Source organism: Onychostruthus taczanowskii, unplaced genomic scaffold (genome assembly GCF_017590055.1).
Source record: "Onychostruthus taczanowskii isolate IOZ18803 unplaced genomic scaffold, ASM1759005v1 scaffold64, whole genome shotgun sequence".
Taxonomy (NCBI): Eukaryota; Metazoa; Chordata; class Aves; order Passeriformes; family Passeridae; genus Onychostruthus; species Onychostruthus taczanowskii.
In genome coordinates, this window is record NW_024504122.1 from 2,303,731 (window position 1) to 2,325,404 (window position 21,674).

Genomic DNA, 21,674 nt, shown 5'->3' on the forward strand with positions numbered 1-21,674 from the left:
TTCGCTTACACACATGATCATTTACAGACAAGAACCCTAAATTTGACTGCCTGCTTCAGCAATACAGCATCTGTCATTTAAACCATCTCTTTATCCCTTTTTATGAATATTTTAATGCCAAGAATATAAGCACACTTCTGTGCTATTTCCATGGAAACCTGAAGAGGGACTTGAAATGAATGCAGTGGAAAACAGAAGCTGGAGGAGAAGGCATCTCGGATTCTCTCTCTGTGCTTAGGACACATGCAGGAGTCACTGGACCAAAATTATTTTCTGTTACAACTGGGTAAAAAATTAATTACAGTATTTCTGACCTAATATTTAAACACTAAGTTGAAAATAAGAAAGCAGTACACAACCCAAGAGCTTTTTTCCTTTTAATGGGTTGAATAGAAAATCAGTCTACACTTCCTTAAGAAATCTGGGAAATGGACAAGTGATAAGCAGCCTTGCAAATAAATGAAATCCCTTCCAGCCTGCAAAAGCTGGTAACTTGGTTACTTTTCCTCCTTGTTTCCTCTGTTGTAAGTAATTCTCAGAATGTCCCTTTCTTGATTGAATCCTAGATCTATTAATTAAGAGTCCTCCAACCAGACAGGAGTTATTTTACAGAGACAACACTAGAAGTTGATTTGTTGCAAAAGACATCAGGCAGGCTGCCAAGGCTGCTGCATTGTTACTCACATGGAGTAAACATTTTTTAAAAAGTATTTTAAAAAAGTTAGTAAACATTAAAAAAAAAAAAAGTAGTTCTCTAATATCAGAAATAATCAAATGTTCAAATAGCTTCTCTTTTTCCTTCCCTGTTGCTCCATTCTCTTATCCAACTTGTCATTACTCCACCAGCACTTCCTGTGATTCCCCTTGTGATCCCCCAAGAAGCAGTTCAAGTGACACAGTAATGTTTTTGAAATAAGCCAATAATGCTGTTTCTATTGTCTCCTGAGAGCAGGAGAGTCCCATGAGACACTTCCTTGTGTAACTCAGTCTCAGCACATCTGACACCCCTCTTGATCTCAGCTATCAATTTCAGCTGGAATTATTAGATGGCAAGATAAAATAAATAATGTGATGTGTTAGATGTATGGAATCCCACAGTTTAAGGGAAAACAATCTGGTCTCACTGAGATTCACACACACAATCAACAACAAAATTTGGTGATGGATGTACAAAAGGCACAGCCCTATCTTCTAGCACTGCAAATTCTAGGATTAAAGTACCACAAAAGCTTTTCCCCAGTGTAGGAGAGAAGGAATTTTAGAATAATACAAGAGGATCCATTTAGAAGTAGCCACAGCCAAGATTCTTTCTCAGAATCTTTCTCTGATGCCTAGAGGGACCCTTAAATACACCAAAATGACTCTTACTGTACCAAACTAGTCATGAGGAAGCTGGGGACAGAAGACAAAAAATCTGTCTTCCTGCAAATGGTCAAATGTATGGTGATGATTGTTAAAAAAATTATTCATTTTCAGGAAAAAAATATTTTAAACCATTATTATAAAAGAAAAACAATTAAGAATTTCATTATTTTAACAAGATCTTTATATTTCAGATGGCACAGCCAGGGTCTCAGAGGTGCTGAGTTTTTTTCCTAATTCCTTTGCAAGTTTGAATTATTTTAAACTGTGCAAATTTCTGTGCTAGTATGAACGGTACAAACCATTATTATGGAGATCTGCTCAGCCTCTAATGGTACAAAATTATATAAGCACTGTTTCTCATCTGGAATGTACAAGTCAGAGGAGGAAACAGCACTGGAAGAGTGAGGAGGTTGGAAGTAAGTTTGAATTGTGAAGCATTGTGGGTTGAGGATGAGGTGGAGAGGAGTTTAAGTGCTCTGGTGCAATCAAATAATCAAGAGTTAGTAAATGAGAGAATGTTGTTGTAACCTTATTTTGACTGTCTTGTTTGTGTATATTTTGATTCCAACTTTATATTGATTATGGGTTTTTTCCACAGATTTTATGCCTCTTTCAATGAATGCAATGATTTTTCTATGATTAATGGGGGCTCATGTGACAAATAAGAATGTCAACTGCAGGAACACTGCCATCATCTCTAGCAGAGGGAAGAAAATGTGAAATGAATGGAACACAGGGTTACAGGAAAGCAGAAAGTTAATGTGGCTAAAGCAGTGCAACACTACTGAAAAACTGTACTAGAACCTGGCATAGGTCCATGTTCCTTTTTAGTTCCAAATGTGTTTATTAAATGACAATTTTATTAGGTAATCCCACATTATTCCTTACTTTTCTCAAAGGAACCTAATTTGAGATGCTGTGATTTGATTTGTAGTAGGTCTGATTATTCAGAGCTACACCATCAGATATCACTGATACCTTGAAAAAGCTATTAATCTTTGTTAAATACATTAATATATGTGCTGAAAGCTTATGTTCTAGAAAATTAGATTGGGTGTCTAGAATTACTGGGTTCCTTCTAACTATAATTTCTTATTGTATAGATTGTTTCTTCCCTATAATTTCTCATTGTATAGATTGTTTCATTCCCTATTTATAAGTTCCTTTCAACAGCACCTCTTGATCTGACAACATGCTGTGGAAACAAATGTAGTCAATGAAATATTCAGATACAATAATTATAAGCTTGAGAAGAAACCAGTAATTCTGGTTTTTGAGCAGTTCATAAACAGCAAGTCTATAGTAAAGCATGAATCTATAAATTGAGTTGTGACTCTAAAGGCAAATATTGACTAGCACAGGACATTGTCCATCTTGCAAGCTGAATGAGACAGAGTCCAGTGAAGAGAAAATGTGTTCCTGTAACCTAAGACCACAACATCGGGTTGTTTGGGGTTTTCTTAAATACAGTCCTGATCAAACAAAATTATTTTTACTTCTTTGTCTGTAGTCCAACAGATTAGAATTTCCATCTCAAATATGAGAGAAGCATTTTTTCAGCATACGTCACCATTTCTTTCATTCTTCTCCAATTGTTCTGAAATAACTTCATAGAAATTATCTCTTGAAACTGATTTTTTCTGAATCTCAGTAATGTTGCTTAAAACCAAAAGAATTTCTTGAAAGTGAAGACAAGATTCTCCATGATGCCAAACATGCTGGTTTTGCACTCTTAGTACTCTTTTGTCAGCTAGTGCAAAAAAGGCCAAGATCAGACCCAGATTCAGACCCTCTGCTTGAGGCTGCTTTGCAGTTTCCCTTCAGTTTCTTCCTCTTGCCTTTTCATTCTTGACTTTGAACCCTGACCTTTGTGCCCCTCGACCTTTGTTTCTTCCAGGTTAGTAGAAGGCAACCTCAGAACCCCACAATGGGAAGAACTTTGTTAGAATTACAGGCAAGGGTGCTAAAAATACCCACTTGCTCCTGCTACCTTAATCTTGCAACGTGGACAGGCTACAAAGGGAATGCAGCTGTTGTTCCCACAAAAGCTCTTGCTGTGCTAAACTCTGTAAGCATCCTACCCAAAATATCTTCAAAGGTGCAATAAAACAAGAAGCCAGTCTCCTGCAAGAATTTCAGCTGCCTAAGCTGTGAGGGTAAGATGCATCCCTCTCCACATGTCTGAGAAATGGGCTCAGGGTTTGTGAGACTTTTTTTCCCTGCAGTGAATTTCTCAGTATAAAGGGCCATTTACCTTTTTGGTGCATAATAGGCTGCTTTTATTGTTCAGATACTACTGAAGAATGAAACAACTGGCCAACTTATTCTGGTGAAAACTGGTTCAGCATCAATGTGAACCAGTCTCTCTTTCTTACTTTCTTTGTCTGTTTGTCTTTCTGTCATTTAAACACTCCAGCATTGGACAAAGCAAATTACTAGAGGTCAGTACTTCTAGTGCCAAGAGCCTTTGCCTACCTTTCAATGAGAAACACTCACTGCTTGAAATGATGGTGAAGTTTGGGAAACAAACTTTTTCTAAGCTGGGCAAGACTAATGGGAAAGGCAAAATTGCCTGGGAACTGAAGCGATTTCACATGGGTTACATAAGGGAGAAATTCTCACCAACAGGGAAATAAACAACTGATTTCTCCCCAAGGATGAGCTGTTCTGACAGCCAAAACACACAGACCAGCTGCACTAGGTCACAGCTAGTACCTGCAGCAGTCTATGTCTGACTGTGGGCAGCAATGGACATTTAGGAAAATTATGGGAACAGATCAAGCATACACTGATATTTCCTGCAATTCACCCTCCCAGGTAACTGAACAGCAGATTGCATCAACATCTCTTTGTTTAAGTGCCCTTTTAATTTAATTGCTTCTTGAACCCAATTACACTTTTTTGACTTTTACTATTATCGTTATGATTCTCTAACATCTCATGACAGAGTTTTACATTTAATTATGCACTGTATGGAAGGAATACTTGTCTGCTGTCAGATAAATGAATTTGATGTTTCTTACTTCTTGCACTGTAAGAAATGGTGAAAAAATAATCCGCTATTCAACATTTCCATACCATTCATGGTTTTATGAGCTCTGCCGTGTTCTCTCTCAGCTATTTATTTTTCCAGATTGAAAAGAACTAGTTTATTTAAATTCATATGATAATCATTCCATGCTTATGATAATTCTTGCTGGTTTTCTCTGTTTTCTAATGCTACTGTTACAAATGACTCCTCATGTTACATCATTCATAAAGATCCAGAGAGTCTTGTTTGAAAGGTGGGCTTGAGTGTGCTGAAATGAAAACCTACTTATTAGATAAGCACTCTTTTCTTTTTATCATATGGGTATTTTCTCCAGAGAAAGGGCATTCAGAGGCATGAGATTTTGCAATCTGTCCCTGTGCCATTTTAAAAAGAATATTAATTTCCTCTTATACCAATATATTGTTTTACTTCAATTAAGACAATTGTAAGAAAGCAATATTCACCTATTAATACCTTTTCCCACCCTGCAATGTATTAGAAAAATGCCCATTTTAAAGAAGGTGCAATGAAAAGCATTCTTTCTTTACACAAACAGTATCAGCAAAAGCTTGGATTATGAATAAACTATACAAAAGTAGGTTAGTCAGTAGCCTGAAAGAGTGAATAAACATTTCTCTTTTCACTCGTGTATTCCTGTGTAGTTCTCTTGCAGATTTCTGCACTATTTCAATAGCTTAAGGGCTATTCCAAGGACCAGAGAGCATCAAAGAACAGAAGAGAGTAAACCCTGGATATTTCAGAAAGGCCACAACTCTATTCATTAAGTATTTCCTTTTCACCCTGCCTCAACAACAGGATAGAGACTATTTCCATCAAAGGACAGCCCTTGTGCTTGAATTCATCTCTTTGGGAGGCAAAGTTTGAGACCTGCTCAGAACTGCATGTGTGAAACTGACTTCTTATTTATGCATTCAACTATAAATATGTTTTTACATTGCATGGAATTACAGAAATGTAGGCTGGATGTGATCCCTAAAGGTCTGGACTACTGCCAGCAGTAAATCAGGCCAGCTATGGCTTTATCAGTTAGTTGAGTGAAAATCCTCTATGGATGTATATTTCACAAAACTCAGCAAATTGTTGCAGAGCTGTGCTAGTCTTCTAGAGAAAATCTAACATCTAATCTGAACCTCCCCAACTTCAATTCATGTTCATTGCTGTTTATTCTTTCCTCTAACACTGCTGGGAAGAGTTCTGTGTCACCATTACTTCAAGCAATTGTTAGACTATCACCCTTTGGCCTCTTCTTTGCCAGCCCAAACAAGCTCAGCTCCCTCAGCCTCTCCTTGAAGGTCAATGCAGAGTTAAGTTCTGTCTTCTGGGTAGATGCAGATGGGAAATTAGGAAGAAATTATTAACTATGAAGGTGGTTAGGCCCTGGCACAGGTTGCCTGGAGAAGCTGTGGATGCCGCATTCCTGAAAGTGTCCCAAGGCCAGGCTGGATTGGGCTCTGAGCAACCTGGTCTAGCAGAGTGTGTCCCTGCCATGGCAGAACTGGAACTAGGTGATCTTAAAGGTCCCTTTCAACCTAAACCATTCTGTGATTCTGTGAATGTCTAGACCCAGAAGGCTGACAGTAAGCTTAGGGGTCTGAAACAAGGACAGCTAAAGTCCTGGACCACCTTATGTGCAAAACAATGCAATATTTCAGCTGTGTGGAATATATGCTTGAAATGCTCATTTTGCCCTTGAGCTAAGCAAGCAATCTAAAGACCCTGAAGAAAACAAAACCAAAAAACCCACCCCACTTGAAAACACTGAGTCAGTGTTGAAAGCAAATGAAATATATTACCAGGAATAGAAAAGCTGGACTCTATTACCATATAAAAAGCTCAATCTAAGGATAACACATCCAGGTATTTACAACTGAAATATGGATTTTAATAATACTTTGAACATATTTTCAAGAGCTGTGACATTTTAAATTACTATGCTTTTATCAAGAAAATAGATAGATTTTAAGCTAGATTTTTGCTAATCTCCAGAAATATGCAGCTTGCCTGGGATACTGTACAATGCTCAAAAAACTCCACCTTCCAAAGCAAACATACATATTATATGCTGCAATTTTACTTCTTAGAATGACATGAAGATCCTAATTTGTACTCAGGAAATCTTAATTTGCTGGCTCTGTGAAAGACCCTGGAGATTTATTTTTATATTCCCTTTATGGGATGTTTGCCCTCTTAGTAGTGCTTGTGCCCCAAAATGATCCACAGAGGAGCAGAGCACATGCACTCATAACACAGCAGCCAGAGGCTTCTGTAGCATGAAACTGTGCTGACTTTGGGGCAGTAAAAGCAGAGTGTTAACAATTGTTTGCTGAGCAACTGAAACACATCAAGCCCTCCCTTAAGGAGAAAAACCAAGCTACCTGCCCATTTTGTGATTCTCTTGGGTACTTTTACTGCAGGCCTGGCAGCACTGCCCTGGCTGGACACTGGCTGGGAAATGTGTAGGTTTCATTATGCTGGCCCATTGGGACATTGAGTTTCTTTTGGCAGCTGCAGCAGCATTACTTTTGCCAATCTATCCCTATTACTGCTTCCCAGAAACATTGACTTGTGTGGCAGTTCTGTCAGACACAGGACCAATATTGACTGCCCCATATTTCTATTTTCTTGAACATACCTTTTTCTAGAACTTTCCTCTAGACTTGAAATTCTCTTATGGGTAATGGTAAATATAACACCTATCACATGCCCATTTTGTGACTTCTAAATACAATTTTTCTGTACTTCAGCTTACTTAAAAGATATGTATAGCCAATGACAAGCAATAAATCAGTCTATGAGTATTTCTCCATTTCTATTTTGCCCCTTTTCTTGTTTGTGGAACAGCCTTTAATACTCTGGCCAGACATACAGGAATAGCCTTTATCTGGATCTTCTAGCATTTCTATGGAATGATGAATGTCCCACCCTTTCTGACCCTTGAACTCAGTTTCCACTGTTCTTCTAAGACTTTTCTATATATCCTTTCTTTAAATTCCCTTTAATTTATAAGTCCTAGCAGAAACACCTGTTGTCCTGCTCCTTTGCTTGGAAATCCCCTGGCTCAAAATCTAATCCTCCAGTCAGGAAATTTAACCAAACTTCATTCTCAGCTCAGCTTTCTTTACTACAACCATAGCTTGGTGTCAGTCTGTAGTTAGCAGGATTAACAATTCTGCATTGTTCCTGATCTAGGAATATAAAATAGTTTTGATAGATAGTATTAAAGATTGCTTTACCCCAGTCTGTCACTGGCATAAGCATTACACATATGTAACAACTACATACCAATGTTTAACTGAGCATGCACTCCATGACTTGCTGCAGGGATTAATTTTCAAAGACAAATGTTCAGGATTGTGTTAAATAAGACATGACTTGCTGCAGGCCTGAAACATTTCAGGGATTAATTTTCAAAGACAAATGTTCAGGATTGTGTTAAAGTAATATTCCCAATTAAATCTGCCTTGTCTGGTTTAGTCCACAGTAAGCCTTAGTAACACTGCAGGGTTTTCTCAGTTACAGAGAACATACATGATAAAATATTCATGATGTTGCTCATTGTCATCCCATACAATAGCCAAGCCTAAAGGTCCTCTTGTAATTCTCATTCACACTGCCAGATTCAGTTATCATCTACAGGGTTCTATGTGAAGACAATAGCAATATTCAACAGGAAACCATCATGGGAGATAGTATGCTGTACTATCACTTTATAAGGTTTATTTTCCCTTGCTTCTCTGAAAAAGAGGTATCAAATACTGACTACTGCCTCCTCTACCAGTTCTACATTTGCATGTAAAAACTGTAAGCATGAACAATTACAGTACATTATCCTTAAAATAAAGAAGAATTAATTTGGTAGCTTACAAATTTTGTTTGCTAATATATAATTTCATCCTGATTTAAGAACGAATCTGATTTAAAAAACTCAAAACAAACTTGTTTCATGCTTTACAAATTTTTTGCCTTCACAATATAAATAGATATCTCCATATCAAAATGACACAAAATTTCTTCAGGGCTCCACTTCATAATGCATAGATTTCTCAGCCTTCTATAAGCTCATTTCATAGTAGAGATTCAATATTCCTACAATATAAAACCTTTTACCATCCCTTTCAATTTCCCATCACTGTGGTGGTATAAACTAACATGCTATGCTAGGTTTTCACCTTTCTACACTTCACAGCCCTCCTATATGCAGGACACTGAAAGGCATTTTGCTAGGAAGGACATAAATAGTTGGCATGTGCATGCATGGATCTGTATGGCAGGTGCTACATTCACATAGGTTTTTAATTATCCCAAGCTGCTTCCTGTTTTATTTACGATGTGACTGAGCAGGATTTCCTGCAGCGGTTTTAGACCAATGTAAAAAATTGTTTGGGTGATGGGATAATGAGTTTGTCTGCTGGCAGAATAAGTTACGCTGCTAAGTGTCTTAAGGACACTTCTTAGTGAATTCACAGTGGGACTTACTCTTCTATGTCACCTCTTCTAATTTTGACAGTTTAGAATTCCAACATTTTCCAGGAAAACTTCGGGCTCCTAGGATTGGGAAGCAAAAGTTTCGAAACCAAAACAATTTTGTCTAGTCAAATCCCTATTGCTTACCCCATCCCTTCTGGGAGATGCCAAGGCTGGAAACAGGTATCTACAGGACAACCCAGGTAAAGAGTTTTATCCCAGTTTAATTCTACCTCAGTGGGGTTCTTAATTACTTTGAGAGGTGTTGGATTAAGTCTATTTACTTCTCTCCAACAGATAGTTTCTTCTCTTGGATTTTTAGATGAAAGAAATTTTTAAAAACTCATTAAATTATCATAATTTTTCCCATTTTGTTCAGCAGCCACCTTAGCATATACATTCTTGTAGAAATCTTCCTTTGAACAAAAGGTGAATCATACAATAGTTTTGTATGCCTCTCTTGCCCAGCACTCAGTCAGGACTGCCTGACTGTGACACAGGAAGGACATTTCAACTAGCACTCATTGTAGTCTTTTTTGCAAGAAAAGAGTGTCTCTTTGTATTTACCCAAACTATCACTTGCTTTCTGTATTTTTGTTTGTGAAATTCTCCTGTTTTCCCTCTGCCTTTACTCAAGCATAGTTTGAATTCCTGAACTACTTTGACTATGAGTGTCCTGGGCAATGGTATTTCCTTCATTTGTTTTGTAGACTGTCCTTATTTCAGAATGGATTACTTTTTTTTTTCCATTTTTTTTCTATTAAAATTAAGGCAAAACATCCAACTGATTCAATTACCTTTTTACCCTACTACCCCTACTTTAAATACTTTAGCTTCATCTGCTTTCTTCAGAAGATTTTAAGTCATGGATCTCTAAAGAAGGTATTTGAAATAGAGAGTTTCATGCCATTTTGTGAAATAGCTCACAGCTACCAGCATATGCTAAATGTCAGCCACTATTGCAAGGAAAGTCTCTACAGGAAAATGGCAATAGCTTCCAGTGGTTATTCCAAGATTTACTGACATTTAAAGATTTTCTAACTTTTCTAGAAAGTAAATATTACTATTCCTGCACAAATTTTATTCATTATTGTTGATGCCTTACACAAGAAAAATTTTACTTGGTTTAGTTAGGGTTTTCAAATCCCCAAGTGCCTACCAGTTTTAAAATAATGATGATGAAAGAGATATAATGACTGAAAGATTAAGTTCTTAAGCTTTTAATACAAATGATAGTTAATTCCCCCATTTGTGATAGTTTCTCTCTTCATAATTTTTCATTTTTAATTTCAAAGCTCTCCCAGCTGTGACTAGAAAGCTTTAAGATAAAAGCTGAAAGGAGATACTACATTACAATTTGGCTCCATTTACAAACTCTGTTTTTTTAATTACTTGCTATCTTGAAAACTGGGTCTTCCCTTTTGAAAATGCTTACTTGTTCAGAACTCTTTCCTGCTAAGCACACCTCTACTGTTCCAGAGGATGACCAGGGATGCTTGTGCCTCTGCAAACTATTGGAAGCATAAAAGCAGCCATCTGTTCCTTAGCGTGTTCTTTCCCTTAAGCAACCAATTCCTTGTTCTTATGCTCAGAGAAGAATTTGCAATTAGCCCCCAACAAGGCCATCTGGGTAAGGCATTGGCATTATCTTGCTTATACCCCCAACTTATAAGCACATTTTTTTCTGACCACCTGGCTATGTACTCCCTTCAGGATTCCAGAACTGGAAAAAACACTGCAGAGAAGAATGCCTATCATTATTTTACTATGTTTTATTACACCTTTGGGAGTCATACAACAATTTATTCTATTTTTATTATAACAAGCCATAACCCTCTCAAGTTCACTTTCCCGATGATATGTAAAGTAGTTTTATAATATTGTCAAAAGCAGAAATGAGCCTGTTATGCTGGGAGTATACGAGTGGCTATACCATGTATGTTTAGTGTCAGCCTCGACCTCAGAACTGTGGATATATCACTTAAGGTATGGCAAGAAATCATGTGGGATGAGGAGATGGAACAGTGCTGGGGAGAAGGACTTAGGGGTGCTGGTGGGTGAGGGCTGGCCCTGCCCTGTCCGTGTGTGCCGGGACACAGAAACCTCCCTGTGCTGGGCTGAGCCCCCAGCGTGGGCAGCAGGGGAGGGGGGATTCTGCCCCTCTGCCCCACTGAGGTGAGAACCCCCCTGCAGAGCTGCATGCAGCCCTGGGGTCCCAGCACAGGAAGAACATAGTGAGTCCAGAGTTGGAGTGAGTCCAGAGGAGGGCCACCAAGTTGAACAGTGGGATGGAGCACCTCTCCTATAAGGAAAGGCTGAGAAAAATTGGATTGTTCAGCCTGGAGAAGACAAGGGTTAGGAGTGACCTCACTGGGCCTTCCAGTACAGGAAAGGAACCTACAAGAAAGATGGAGAGAGACTAAATACAAGGGCCTGCAGTGATAGCACAAGGGGGAATGTCTTCAAACTGGAGGACAGTAGATTCAGATTAGGTATTAATAAGTAACTCTTCCCTGTGAGAGTGGGGAGACACTGGTACAGGTTACCCAGAGAATCTTTGGATGCCCCATCCCTGGAAGCATTCAAGGTCAGGTGTCCATGGCCATGGCAGGAGATTTGGAGCTAGATGATATTTAAGGTCCCTTCCAGCCTGAACCACTGTATGACTGTAAGATTTCAAGACTTGGGTCTTCCTTTCTGATATATTTTCTCATTGTTCATGAATACATTTTCCTTCTTTGTCTATTAAAATCATGACCTGGATTTGGGGGGTTCATTTCCCAAGGTATATCACACATTTATACCATGCAACCACAGCCTAGCACTGGCAAAATATCATCTGCATCTTTGTTGCAAATTATTCTTGGTTGGCTTATTTGCTTTTTAACTAAAAAAAATGGTATTCAGTTTAGTTAAGGATATTATGACTTTCAGATATTGAGCCAATACTAAAATATTACATTAAAGAAGAAATTTCTTAGGTGTCAAGATCAACAATTTACTAAAATTTTCTTTAAATCATACAAGAGATCACCAAGTTTACAATAACTTACAACTGTCTGTCCTCCTGTATGTCTTCATAACATCTCCCAATTTATGGAAGAGTTTTAACTCTCTGCTTTTGTCCTTGGATTACAGATTCCAGTGGAGGATTTGGTAGAGAGACAGTGTTATGATTCACTACAAAATACAGTAATGAACCCAAACCTCTTAAAATGCAATATCCAGTTGATATGATTGTTCTGAGAGTTGGCCAAAAACCTATATTAGCTCTAAAAGATTTTTTTAGACTATTAGTAGCGAAAGCATTTTGACTAAGATAAAAGTTTCTTGCTTGGTTATTTATCAGCTACAAAATCAGGAAAGGAAATCCTGAGTATTTGAAAACAGATCTATGATGTTTCAGGGGATTATCTGTTGTATCAGTATTTACACTGTGAAAAGAAATGCAGAAACATATTTTTAAAGCTATGTTTTTACACCTGTAAATCTGTCTATATATAAACTAGGCTGGAGTGTCAAATGACCCCATGTTACAAAGGAAGAAGTAAACAAACAGCCCCCAAATCAGAACTGTGTGACTGAGCTTGTGTTTCAGTGTGCCTCAAGAGGCTGGTGAGTCAGCTTTGCCCCTGGCTGCTGAGGCAGTGCCAGCCTTGCCGGCGCTCCTGGGGCTTTGGGAATGACCAGCAACTGCCACCATCCCTGGGTTTCACTGTAAACACAGAGCTACATCAGAGCCTTCATGGAACTCAGAGAACATAGGATGCAATTCTGACCAAGCAACCCTTAGCAAATGAAAAGGAGTAATAACACAAAGTGAGGAAAGTATAAGAGGTAATTTGAAAAACTTATGTAAACCAGTCTGCTCCTATTTCAGCAACTATGCATTTTTAAGAGGCATCTTTTCATTATATAGCTTTACTGTAACAATAATGACCAAAACTGTTGCAGATTTCCTTTGAAATAATAACAATATATTTCATTTCCAAATAAAACAACATAAAAAGTAAACTTTAAATAAATGATATTTTCATATTAATTTTTGTGTACTAAACAGTGCACAATTATTTTCTCTTCCTCTCACCAGGTGACTCTACTGAAGTCAAGGGAGATGCACTAGACACAATTGATACAAACTTCAGGAGAATTTACAATTTATGTTAGAAATACTTTATTTCTATTAAAAGCCAAAGTCATCCTCTTTCCTCCACTGTTTGTTCCTTCCAAACTGGAGAACTGGCCTGAATACTTCACAGTTAAACAACAAGAAAAATGCCCAGACTCTGATTATTTTCATCCCCTCTGAACACAAGCCAGACAAATGGAACACATACATATTTACAAATAGTCTTGTAAACCAAATATACCCTTGGTTTCTGATATCCCAAATCCCTGCTGTTCACTTACCCTGGATCACTCCCATGACTCATGATGTATGCATAACATTTTCTGAAACCTAAACAGGCTGGAAACATATTGACCTTGCCAAAAAAGCCTGATTAAGACTTTTCTGTATCTACTTTGGACAATACTTGAGTGATATTTCTTTTAATAATCTATAATATTTTATATTCAAAACATTACATTTATTTACACCTACTTACAGGTGTAAACCAAGCAATAAACACAGGCTCCCAAGAGCCTGGTACCATGGACAGCTCCAGCTGCATCAGTGTCAGTGTCACCGTGGCAGCAATACCCCAGGAACATTTATGACAGCTGCTGATTTTTAACAGACCTCTCTCCTTTCAGTCTATAGCAGCATTGGATTTTAATTTCCAAACATAACTGTGGTGGTCATGCTCAATTGTTCTTAAATGAAGTTCACCTGCTCAGGGCAGCAGGCAGAGCTGTGAGCTTCTCACAGTTCTGCTGAAGTACTATTGCTGACACTGTTGTTTCCTCTCCTACAGAGTCGAATGGCAGAAAGTTTGCGTCTGTTTGATTCCATCTGCAACAACAACTGGTTTATCAACACTTCCCTCATCCTTTTTTTGAATAAGAAAGATCTGCTGGCAGAAAAAATCCGACGCATCCCCTTAACAGTCTGCTTTCCCGAATACAAAGGCCAAAACACTTACGAGGAGGCAGCAGTCTACATCCAACGCCAGTTTGAGGACTTGAATCGCAACAAGGAGACCAAGGAGATCTACTCACACTTCACCTGTGCCACTGATACCAGTAACATACAATTTGTGTTTGATGCAGTGACAGATGTCATCATTCAGAACAATCTCAAATACATTGGCCTCTGCTAAGAATCCTTGGGTTTAATCTCTTTTCCTGAAGTGATAAAAAAGGGGCTACCTTCTTCCACTTCTAGTGGAAAAAAAATTGGGCAATGCTTAATAGCCCAAGGAGAGAAGAGGGGGAAATCTGATATATGAACACAGTTCCTCTTATGCCCCCTTAACCTGCTACATAATTTTCCCCAAATATATGTTCTGGAGAGTGAGAGCCTCCTCTCCAAGAAAATCAAACACCCCCAGTGAAAAAAAAAAACCCAACCAAAAACTCAAAACCTCAAAAAAAAAAAAAACAAAAAAAGAGATTGAGGCCAAACTCTGTGGAGATGTTTCACCACAGTCACTGCACTTTTATTCCATTTGTTTCATTCCATTTCCTACAGTGGGAGTGTTATCATGTTCTGTGTAAGAAATGACTCTTCATCCATTGTCCTAAAATTTTATTGACATAAAAATATAAATCTGGTGAGCGACAGATGAACTTGTTTGCAGGGTGGGGAGCAGAATGCTTGTGTTGGGGAGAAAAGCTAGTTCAAACCAGAAGCTACTGAGTGAGAGAGTTAAAGCAAAATACTACTTAAATCTGTAGAGAGTGGGCATGCACCCACAATATTGGTATCCACAGTCAAGAGTATGTACACATCCATCATGTATGCACATGCACATGACTCTCAGCATATACTATGTACACACCTCTGCTTTACTTTACTGTTTCTCATGGACACCTTGCCTATTAAAGGAATTTTTGGTGCGCAACTGTTTTGTGAGTTCCTGACTAGCAGCTCTTTCTGCTCTTTCTGGCTTCAAATATGCAGCAAAACTACATGAAATGAATCTTTGAATAGGCCAAATTAAGGTCGGTGTTTCTTTTACTGTTAAGGAGTTTTATACATCAAAACAGTCTTCTTTTACATCTTTTTTTGCCAAATCTTGTGGTGTTTCATGAAAAACCAAATTATATTTAAGAAGTAGGTTAGTGTTCCTTTTTTAATACAGATTAAAAAAAAATAAATCACAAAGCAATTTTTAAAATTATTGTTGTAGTGTCTGGATTGCTGAATGTGAAAGTTGCCAACGGACAATTATGTTCCACTGCTCCAAATACCTTCTGGGTATTGTAATATTATAACAGATTTCCCAAGAAGCAGGAGCCATGGAGATTGTGTAGTGTATAACCTCAAAAGTCTTTTTTTGTTGGTTTTTAAAATTATTTTTAAATGTGATGTGTTATTAGAAGGTTAAAGATGAGCGATATGAACAATAACTAAATGTCTTGTTATTTCAATTTAATAAGTTAAATTATTTACAGTTTAGTGAAGTTAATGAAACTGAAGAGATGCAATCCTCAGCTCCAGGTTTCATCTCATAAAGAAACACTACTGGATGGAGTAACATTCCTGCAAAAGTTTGAATGCATAAGAAGCTCTGTGGGACTACACTGGAAAATCTCATATGGATTATATAGACCTAAGTCTTTGGTCAGTTGGTTCTTTCCCCTGCCATAGAAAAGACTTCTTAAAGACATCAGTGTAAAGTTGGTGTGTAAATAAATGTTTGATAACTGTAAAGCACATACGTACACAGAGACACAGACACACATGCACACTGGAAAATCACCGTCTACTACTTTTGTTCCCCTTATGTACTATGATTAGTGCAAGAAATCTCAGCCAAGGGCTCTAAGAAAATTAAAAGAAAATGGTTAATAACATCAACATTTAAATTGTCCACTTCAAAAATAAATAATTCAAATGATACTGAATGTGTCTCTAGTGTGTTCATTAAGTAGTGTTACGACAGTTACTTGATTGTGAAGTTTTCTTCTAATCTGTCTAATTTTGAACAAGATATTTTATCCCTGTACTGAAGACATGGGGTCCCTTTAACATTTTTTGCCAACATTTACACCTGAAGAGTAGAGTCAAAAGAGCAAATGAGGCTGTGCCTTCAAGGTATAAAGGCACACAGAGATCTGTCTGTCATGACACACAGAGAGTTTCTAGATCTCATTTGTAATGAGGAGCTGCTGCCTGCTTGGGATATTTGCACTCAGGCTGCTTGGCTTGGCAAGTTTACTAAAATCTGTATACAGTAATTGCCAGTACAAGTTCCCCTAAGCTTTGTTTACTATTAAATTGCTATCATTTACCTGGAAAATTGTGTAATATTTCTAGTTTAATTTGCTTTTTTACATGTAGTATCCAATTATTAGCCAGTTGAATTGTGGAAAAGGTGGGAAGTGAGTCAGGGCTCCCTTTCCCAATGAATGGTCTATTAGATGTTGTGTCTCCTCCAGCTCTTTCTTTCATCAGACTGTGGCCTATTCAGACTGGTGCAAGAAGACACAAGGAAATGCCAGCTTTCATTACAGCAAAGCTTCGAGGTAAGAAAGCTGGATGAAACCAAAAGTGTGCTCAGTTATCAGGAGAGTAGCAGACACTTTATATTAAAAAATAGATATTTATTCAACTAAGAAGGTCTTTCTACCATAAGTATTAGAGATTATGGAGTGGAGAACCTAGGACATTTTAACAAAGACCCAAGGGGATTTCTAAAGCAAAGCAGCTAGTTCTGGTTCTCATTGACTGAAAGCTATCTTGGAAAGGAGAAATGAAAGTGAAGCACCACCTGTGCTCCTACTTGACTTAAAATCAGAGGCATGGGGAGGAACAAAGAAGTAAATAATTATGTTTAAACAATCAAGTCACATAATCATGTTTTCTGAATAGCAATTTCTTGCTATTAACTCTCTAATAATTTAATTCCTATGATGTTTTTGATTTTAGTATTCTGTGTAATTAATGGTTACTCTGTTTTCTCTCTGAAGAATTCAAGACATTAAAATAAATTATGTTTTATACAGAGTTTTCTGTAAAAAAATTCTGATTGTATAAGAAAACTGAGGCATAGGAAAGTTAGAACTAAAAAGTCTGTTGGCTGAAGACAGGTGCTGAAATTAAACCCCTTGACTCTTAGTCATCCACCTGGATAAATCATGCAATAAATTTGCATCTATTTTCTCAGTTCTCAGGTTTATCAGTGATGCAGTACACTGCCACCTGAAAGAGCTGCATTAATACAGCTGGGATTTCACTTCACCTGGGCAACAATGACATTCACAGAAGAGATGTCCCATCTGCTGCAGTAAGAATGCCATCTGTCCTTTCAGCAAAACAAGTTTTGAAGGGAAAAAGGTATCCTTAAAGAGTCCTTATCCACACATTCAATTAGTTATGATTTCTCAAGGGTGAAAGAGTGGAGACACTAAGACTCAGCAGTGTAGGAGGAATATTATCTCTTGGGCTCCTCCCAAACAGAGGTTCTGGCAAGCTTAAAAATCCGTTGCCCCATCCATTCCACCTCAATCTTCACCTAAAAGGATTAAGTACCCATTAATGACAGGATAGGTAATGGGTAAGAATTATTAAACCTTTCCAGTGTTAACCACACCATAATGAAAGATATTTTTTCCTAGAACTACTTTTGCAGTTGCTATTTCTGGGGTCATTTATCATTGCACAACACCCCTTCACTAACATTATCAAGTATTATATATGTCAAATAATTGTTTTTATAAAGAGAGGAAGTTTTGCTATTAATTTCTTTAATGTTCCTAATTTTCTCCTCCTGCTGGCCCTCTCCCTCTTCTGTCCTTTACTGAACATATATATCTATCTATTTTTGTCTTTTCTGCCCATTATTTTTTTCCACTAAGTTGTTGTTCCTTCTGGAAATGTTACTCCTCAGTGTTCTCCCAGTCTTTGTGCATTCTCCCACCTTTTGGTTTTTTAACTGTCCCAGAGTTCCTGGAAGATACTGGTACACATCCTTAAATTTAGGAACCAAAAATACTCTGTAAGTGGATTTGCTCAAAATAACCATATTTTCCTAAATTACTCCTTTTTGGAGTAAGACCAGGTGGCCTGGCATAGAGCTAGCTGGAGTCACTGACCACTTCCCAGTTAAAACAGCTACACTCCATGCCAAGGGCAGGTACAGCCTCTGCTCCTTTTTGTCTAGCACAGAGCATGTTGCTTTATTGGCCCTGCAAATTACCTCAGCTCTAGAGAAAGCACAAATGGAGCTGTGGAGTGCTGCAGTAGTTGCTGACCTCCTCCAGCTGATCCAAGGTACACCTGTTACCCTAGGACAACATCCTATCTCACTTTCTGCATGTGAGGTGTAGAAGTGAATGCAAGGAGAAAAACCGTTTCTTGGCTAGCTGAAAGGGGCTGAATTACCAAGCAGAGACTGTTTCTGTATCTGTAATATGTCAAATGAATTACATCAGGCCTTGTGACTCTTACTACTTATTGGAAAATATTTGTGGTTATCCTTGACAAACTGTCTCATAGCAAAAAGTTTTGCATCTTTTTGTTTTCCTTTCAAGTTGCCTTCTGTATGTGAGTACATTCTACACTGACACAATTCTGCTCCAGAATTTATCTTCCAGCCCTTAAATACAGGCATGTATATTTTTATAGATACATTATATTTTTATTTAAATAAACAGAATACATGACTCAAAAACCACATATTCCAAGAGTAATCACTCAGAGCTGCTTTTACAGACTTTTCTATACTGATGTTCACCAAGTTGTTAGGCCAACATACTAATATCCTTCAAATGAATGGAATTATTGAAGACTTTAAAAAGGATTGCTTGCATGTAAAAATACATATTTAGATTTTTTAGAATTCATGTACAGTTAGCAAGGCTCTAAACATTCATTTAATTCTTTTAAAGCATCAGTAATGAAACTGAATTTCTCAGACAATATACTTTGCTATGAATTTAAGCAGCATGGCTTTTTAACTGATAATTTCTACTGAAATTTTATTTTTAAAATTGTAATTTTTATCAACTGGAAGAGAAGTTTAAGACTAACGCTCAGATTAAAACACTGATGAAACTAATGCACTGTGATGAACAGCTGCTCCACACCTTGAACAGAAGGGAAAAAGCGAAATTTTGATGCAAGATTCTGAAATACCAATTCAAGCATGCAGTGCACTGCATCTTGAGCAGGTAGCTTTAACTTGCATAAAACCTAAGAAAGTTAAGTAAGAAAAACTAAGATAAGAAAAATAGACAAGATACTGTTTTTAAATATGAGTTTCAAGGGAAATGGAAAAAATTAAATCTGGAGCATAGGTGAATTTACCTGATTTCCTCTCTGTGTTGTCTATTCGAATACCTAACTGCTTAAAGCCTCCTACCTTCAGGTAATTTTGCCAGCATGTCAAAAATCTGATGGGTGTTCTTCCGACAGATATCTACTGGATCATCCAGGAGCCCAGTGAGGGCAGAAATGACTCCACTTCGTATTAGCCCTTCCCTAAAAACAACAATGGAGGACAGATTTAACACAACATAACAAAACTTGTATATATTTGAGCTATTTAATCTTAACTGCTCTTCTTTACGCTGCATCTGTCTGACAAAACTTAGGAGCTGCTCTTATTTCTCACTGAAACATCACTTCCCACAGGGTTCAGTAAGCCTTGCAATTGCACCTACCTGCCAATACTATGCAAAGCCATTATGGAGAGAACTTCTGTTGTTTTCTGCCGGACAGTTTGGTCTTGATGCACCAGCAAAGTCCTCAGGCTATCCAAAAATCCTATGAGACATCAGAGCACATTTTAACATTTCTTACTTCCAGCATGAATTTGAAATAGCAATATTCATCATTTATCTCACAATTTGAAGTGCCTCGGAATTTTCAGCTTGTCCTGACAGTGAAATTCTCATTGTCATATCTCAAGAAAGGAAGAAACTTTCAAATTTCAAGGCCTACTGCCAAAAATGTCACGCTACAAACAAGCTCCTGACTCCTTATCAAGTTAAATCCTAATCCTGCAAATATGAAGTGGCATAACTCTAAAAATAAGACAGTGAAGCTATTGATGTCTTTAGAAAAGCATGTTTTTGCAGGATTGACACTCGTCTTTTTTGAACAGAAATAAATGTGGTGAACCATTAATGATTGTGTATGCACATATGGCACTCAACCACAGCCAAAAAACCTTACAACCCCAAACTAACAACAACCTCGCATCGCTTTGGCAATCAACTGTTCATCAAACACTAACTTATTAAATTTTGAACATGACTAGTCTCTTTTATGAGAGGAAAAAAATGTAAAGGAAGTAAATGGAGAAAAAAGCAGTAGCAAACAAGGATTTTTTTCTGTGTTACATAATGAGCTATGTAGATATACCACAGACTGCTAAAAATTGCAAAAATAAGCTTGTGGTTAGGGGTTTTTTCACTCCCAAAAATCAAAACTCAGGATTCTTCCAGGCTTTCAAAATAAGTGGTGGCCAGATGTAGTCCTGAGAAGTAAGTTACCTTTCGTTATATTAATTTCTTTTCTAATTTCTCATTAGGTTCCAGGCGAGTGGGTGATGATGGTGAAGGGGTTCTAACTTTGAACTAATTAGGTGGAGGTTTTTTTATTAGCCTATGTTAGGAATTATCTAAAATCGGAATAAAGTCTGGGGACATGTTTTAGTGGTGATCGTGGCAGGGCAGAGTTAACAGTTGAACTGGATTATCTCAGAGATCTTTCCCAACCTTAACAATTCTATGATTCTATGGAAAGAAAGATTCTGCACTACTTTTGTATTTAGGTGTTGATAAAACTTAGAATGAGCCAGTGACGAATCCTAAAGTGATGATAATTCTTATAATAACTGTCATATGCATTGTATTATAATATTCTTTACCTTTCTAAGGCAAAACAAACAGGAAACTTTTCCCGGGCATCTTGCATCATCGAAGATATTATAAGGAAAAAGGAATGTAAGAAAGTGAACTAGGGTTGCCCCCTCATCTTGCCCACTGAGTCAGAGCTAGTGAGAACAGACCACTTACCCAATGCTATTGCCTGGTAGACTTTTTCTGGATCGTGGACCAGATCGCAGAGAGCCATCAGCGCCCGCTGCTGTGTCAGCAGCTCGGGAGACTGCAACTCCTCGTTCAGTTTGGGAAGGGCCCTCCTCCCAAAGGCCAGAGCAGCTTTGGTGGGGTCTATATCAGGGGGGAGGTAGGCTGAGATACGAGGTTGTGCCATCCCAAATCTTCCTGAGAAAGATTCTCCCTATCCCTAAAAATAGTTCAAAATGGCTGTACTTGGTGACTGGGCAGATAATGTAGCATAAAGACACCTACTGACTTTAAACTGCGTCCCCAGGGAGCTCTTTTAGCAAACATACACTGTCAGGAAGCTGTGAAAGAGGCTGGAATCGTGCATCATCAGCACTAATGTGTGTTCATCTGCTGAATTGTCTTAATCTGGTTTAATTCTCACTGAACACTGAAAAGAAAACAGAGAGAGAGAAAGCTTAAAATTTCAAGGAAGGATGTTAAAATTGATAAAGGGAATGCTTTTTAAAGGATTAAAGGATTCAAGTGAGGCAGCCCAATGCCCAAAATCGGAAGGGGACTCAAAATAAGAAAATTAAAGCAAAGGAAAACAAAATACCTCTTTTTTTCCAAAGGGGGGGGGGGGGGGGGAGGGGGAACAGGGGGGGAGGGG

General features: G+C 37.9%; 2 protein-coding genes across 2 annotated transcripts in view; one reads left to right on the forward strand and one right to left on the reverse strand.

Moving 5' to 3' along the window:
• Positions 1-15,887, forward strand: part of GNAZ (G protein subunit alpha z) — a 49,856-nt gene extending 33,969 nt beyond the window's left edge. Inside the window, exon 3 of the mRNA XM_041420401.1 lies at positions 13,798-15,887. Within this exon, the coding sequence (XP_041276335.1) occupies positions 13,798-14,142 (345 nt within the window). The 3' untranslated portion in view covers positions 14,143-15,887. The remainder of the gene's footprint in view (positions 1-13,797) is intronic.
• The window catches only part of RSPH14 (radial spoke head 14 homolog), a 72,008-nt gene extending 50,799 nt beyond the window's left edge, over positions 1-21,209 (reverse strand). Inside the window, exons 1-3 of the mRNA XM_041420402.1 lie at positions 21,011-21,209; positions 19,652-19,754; positions 19,351-19,469 (exon numbers count right to left, since the gene is read on the reverse strand). Coding sequence (XP_041276336.1) covers positions 19,351-19,469; positions 19,652-19,754; positions 21,011-21,209 — 421 coding nt within the window. The remainder of the gene's footprint in view (positions 1-19,350; positions 19,470-19,651; positions 19,755-21,010) is intronic.
• Between the last annotated feature and the right edge of the window lie 465 nt (positions 21,210-21,674).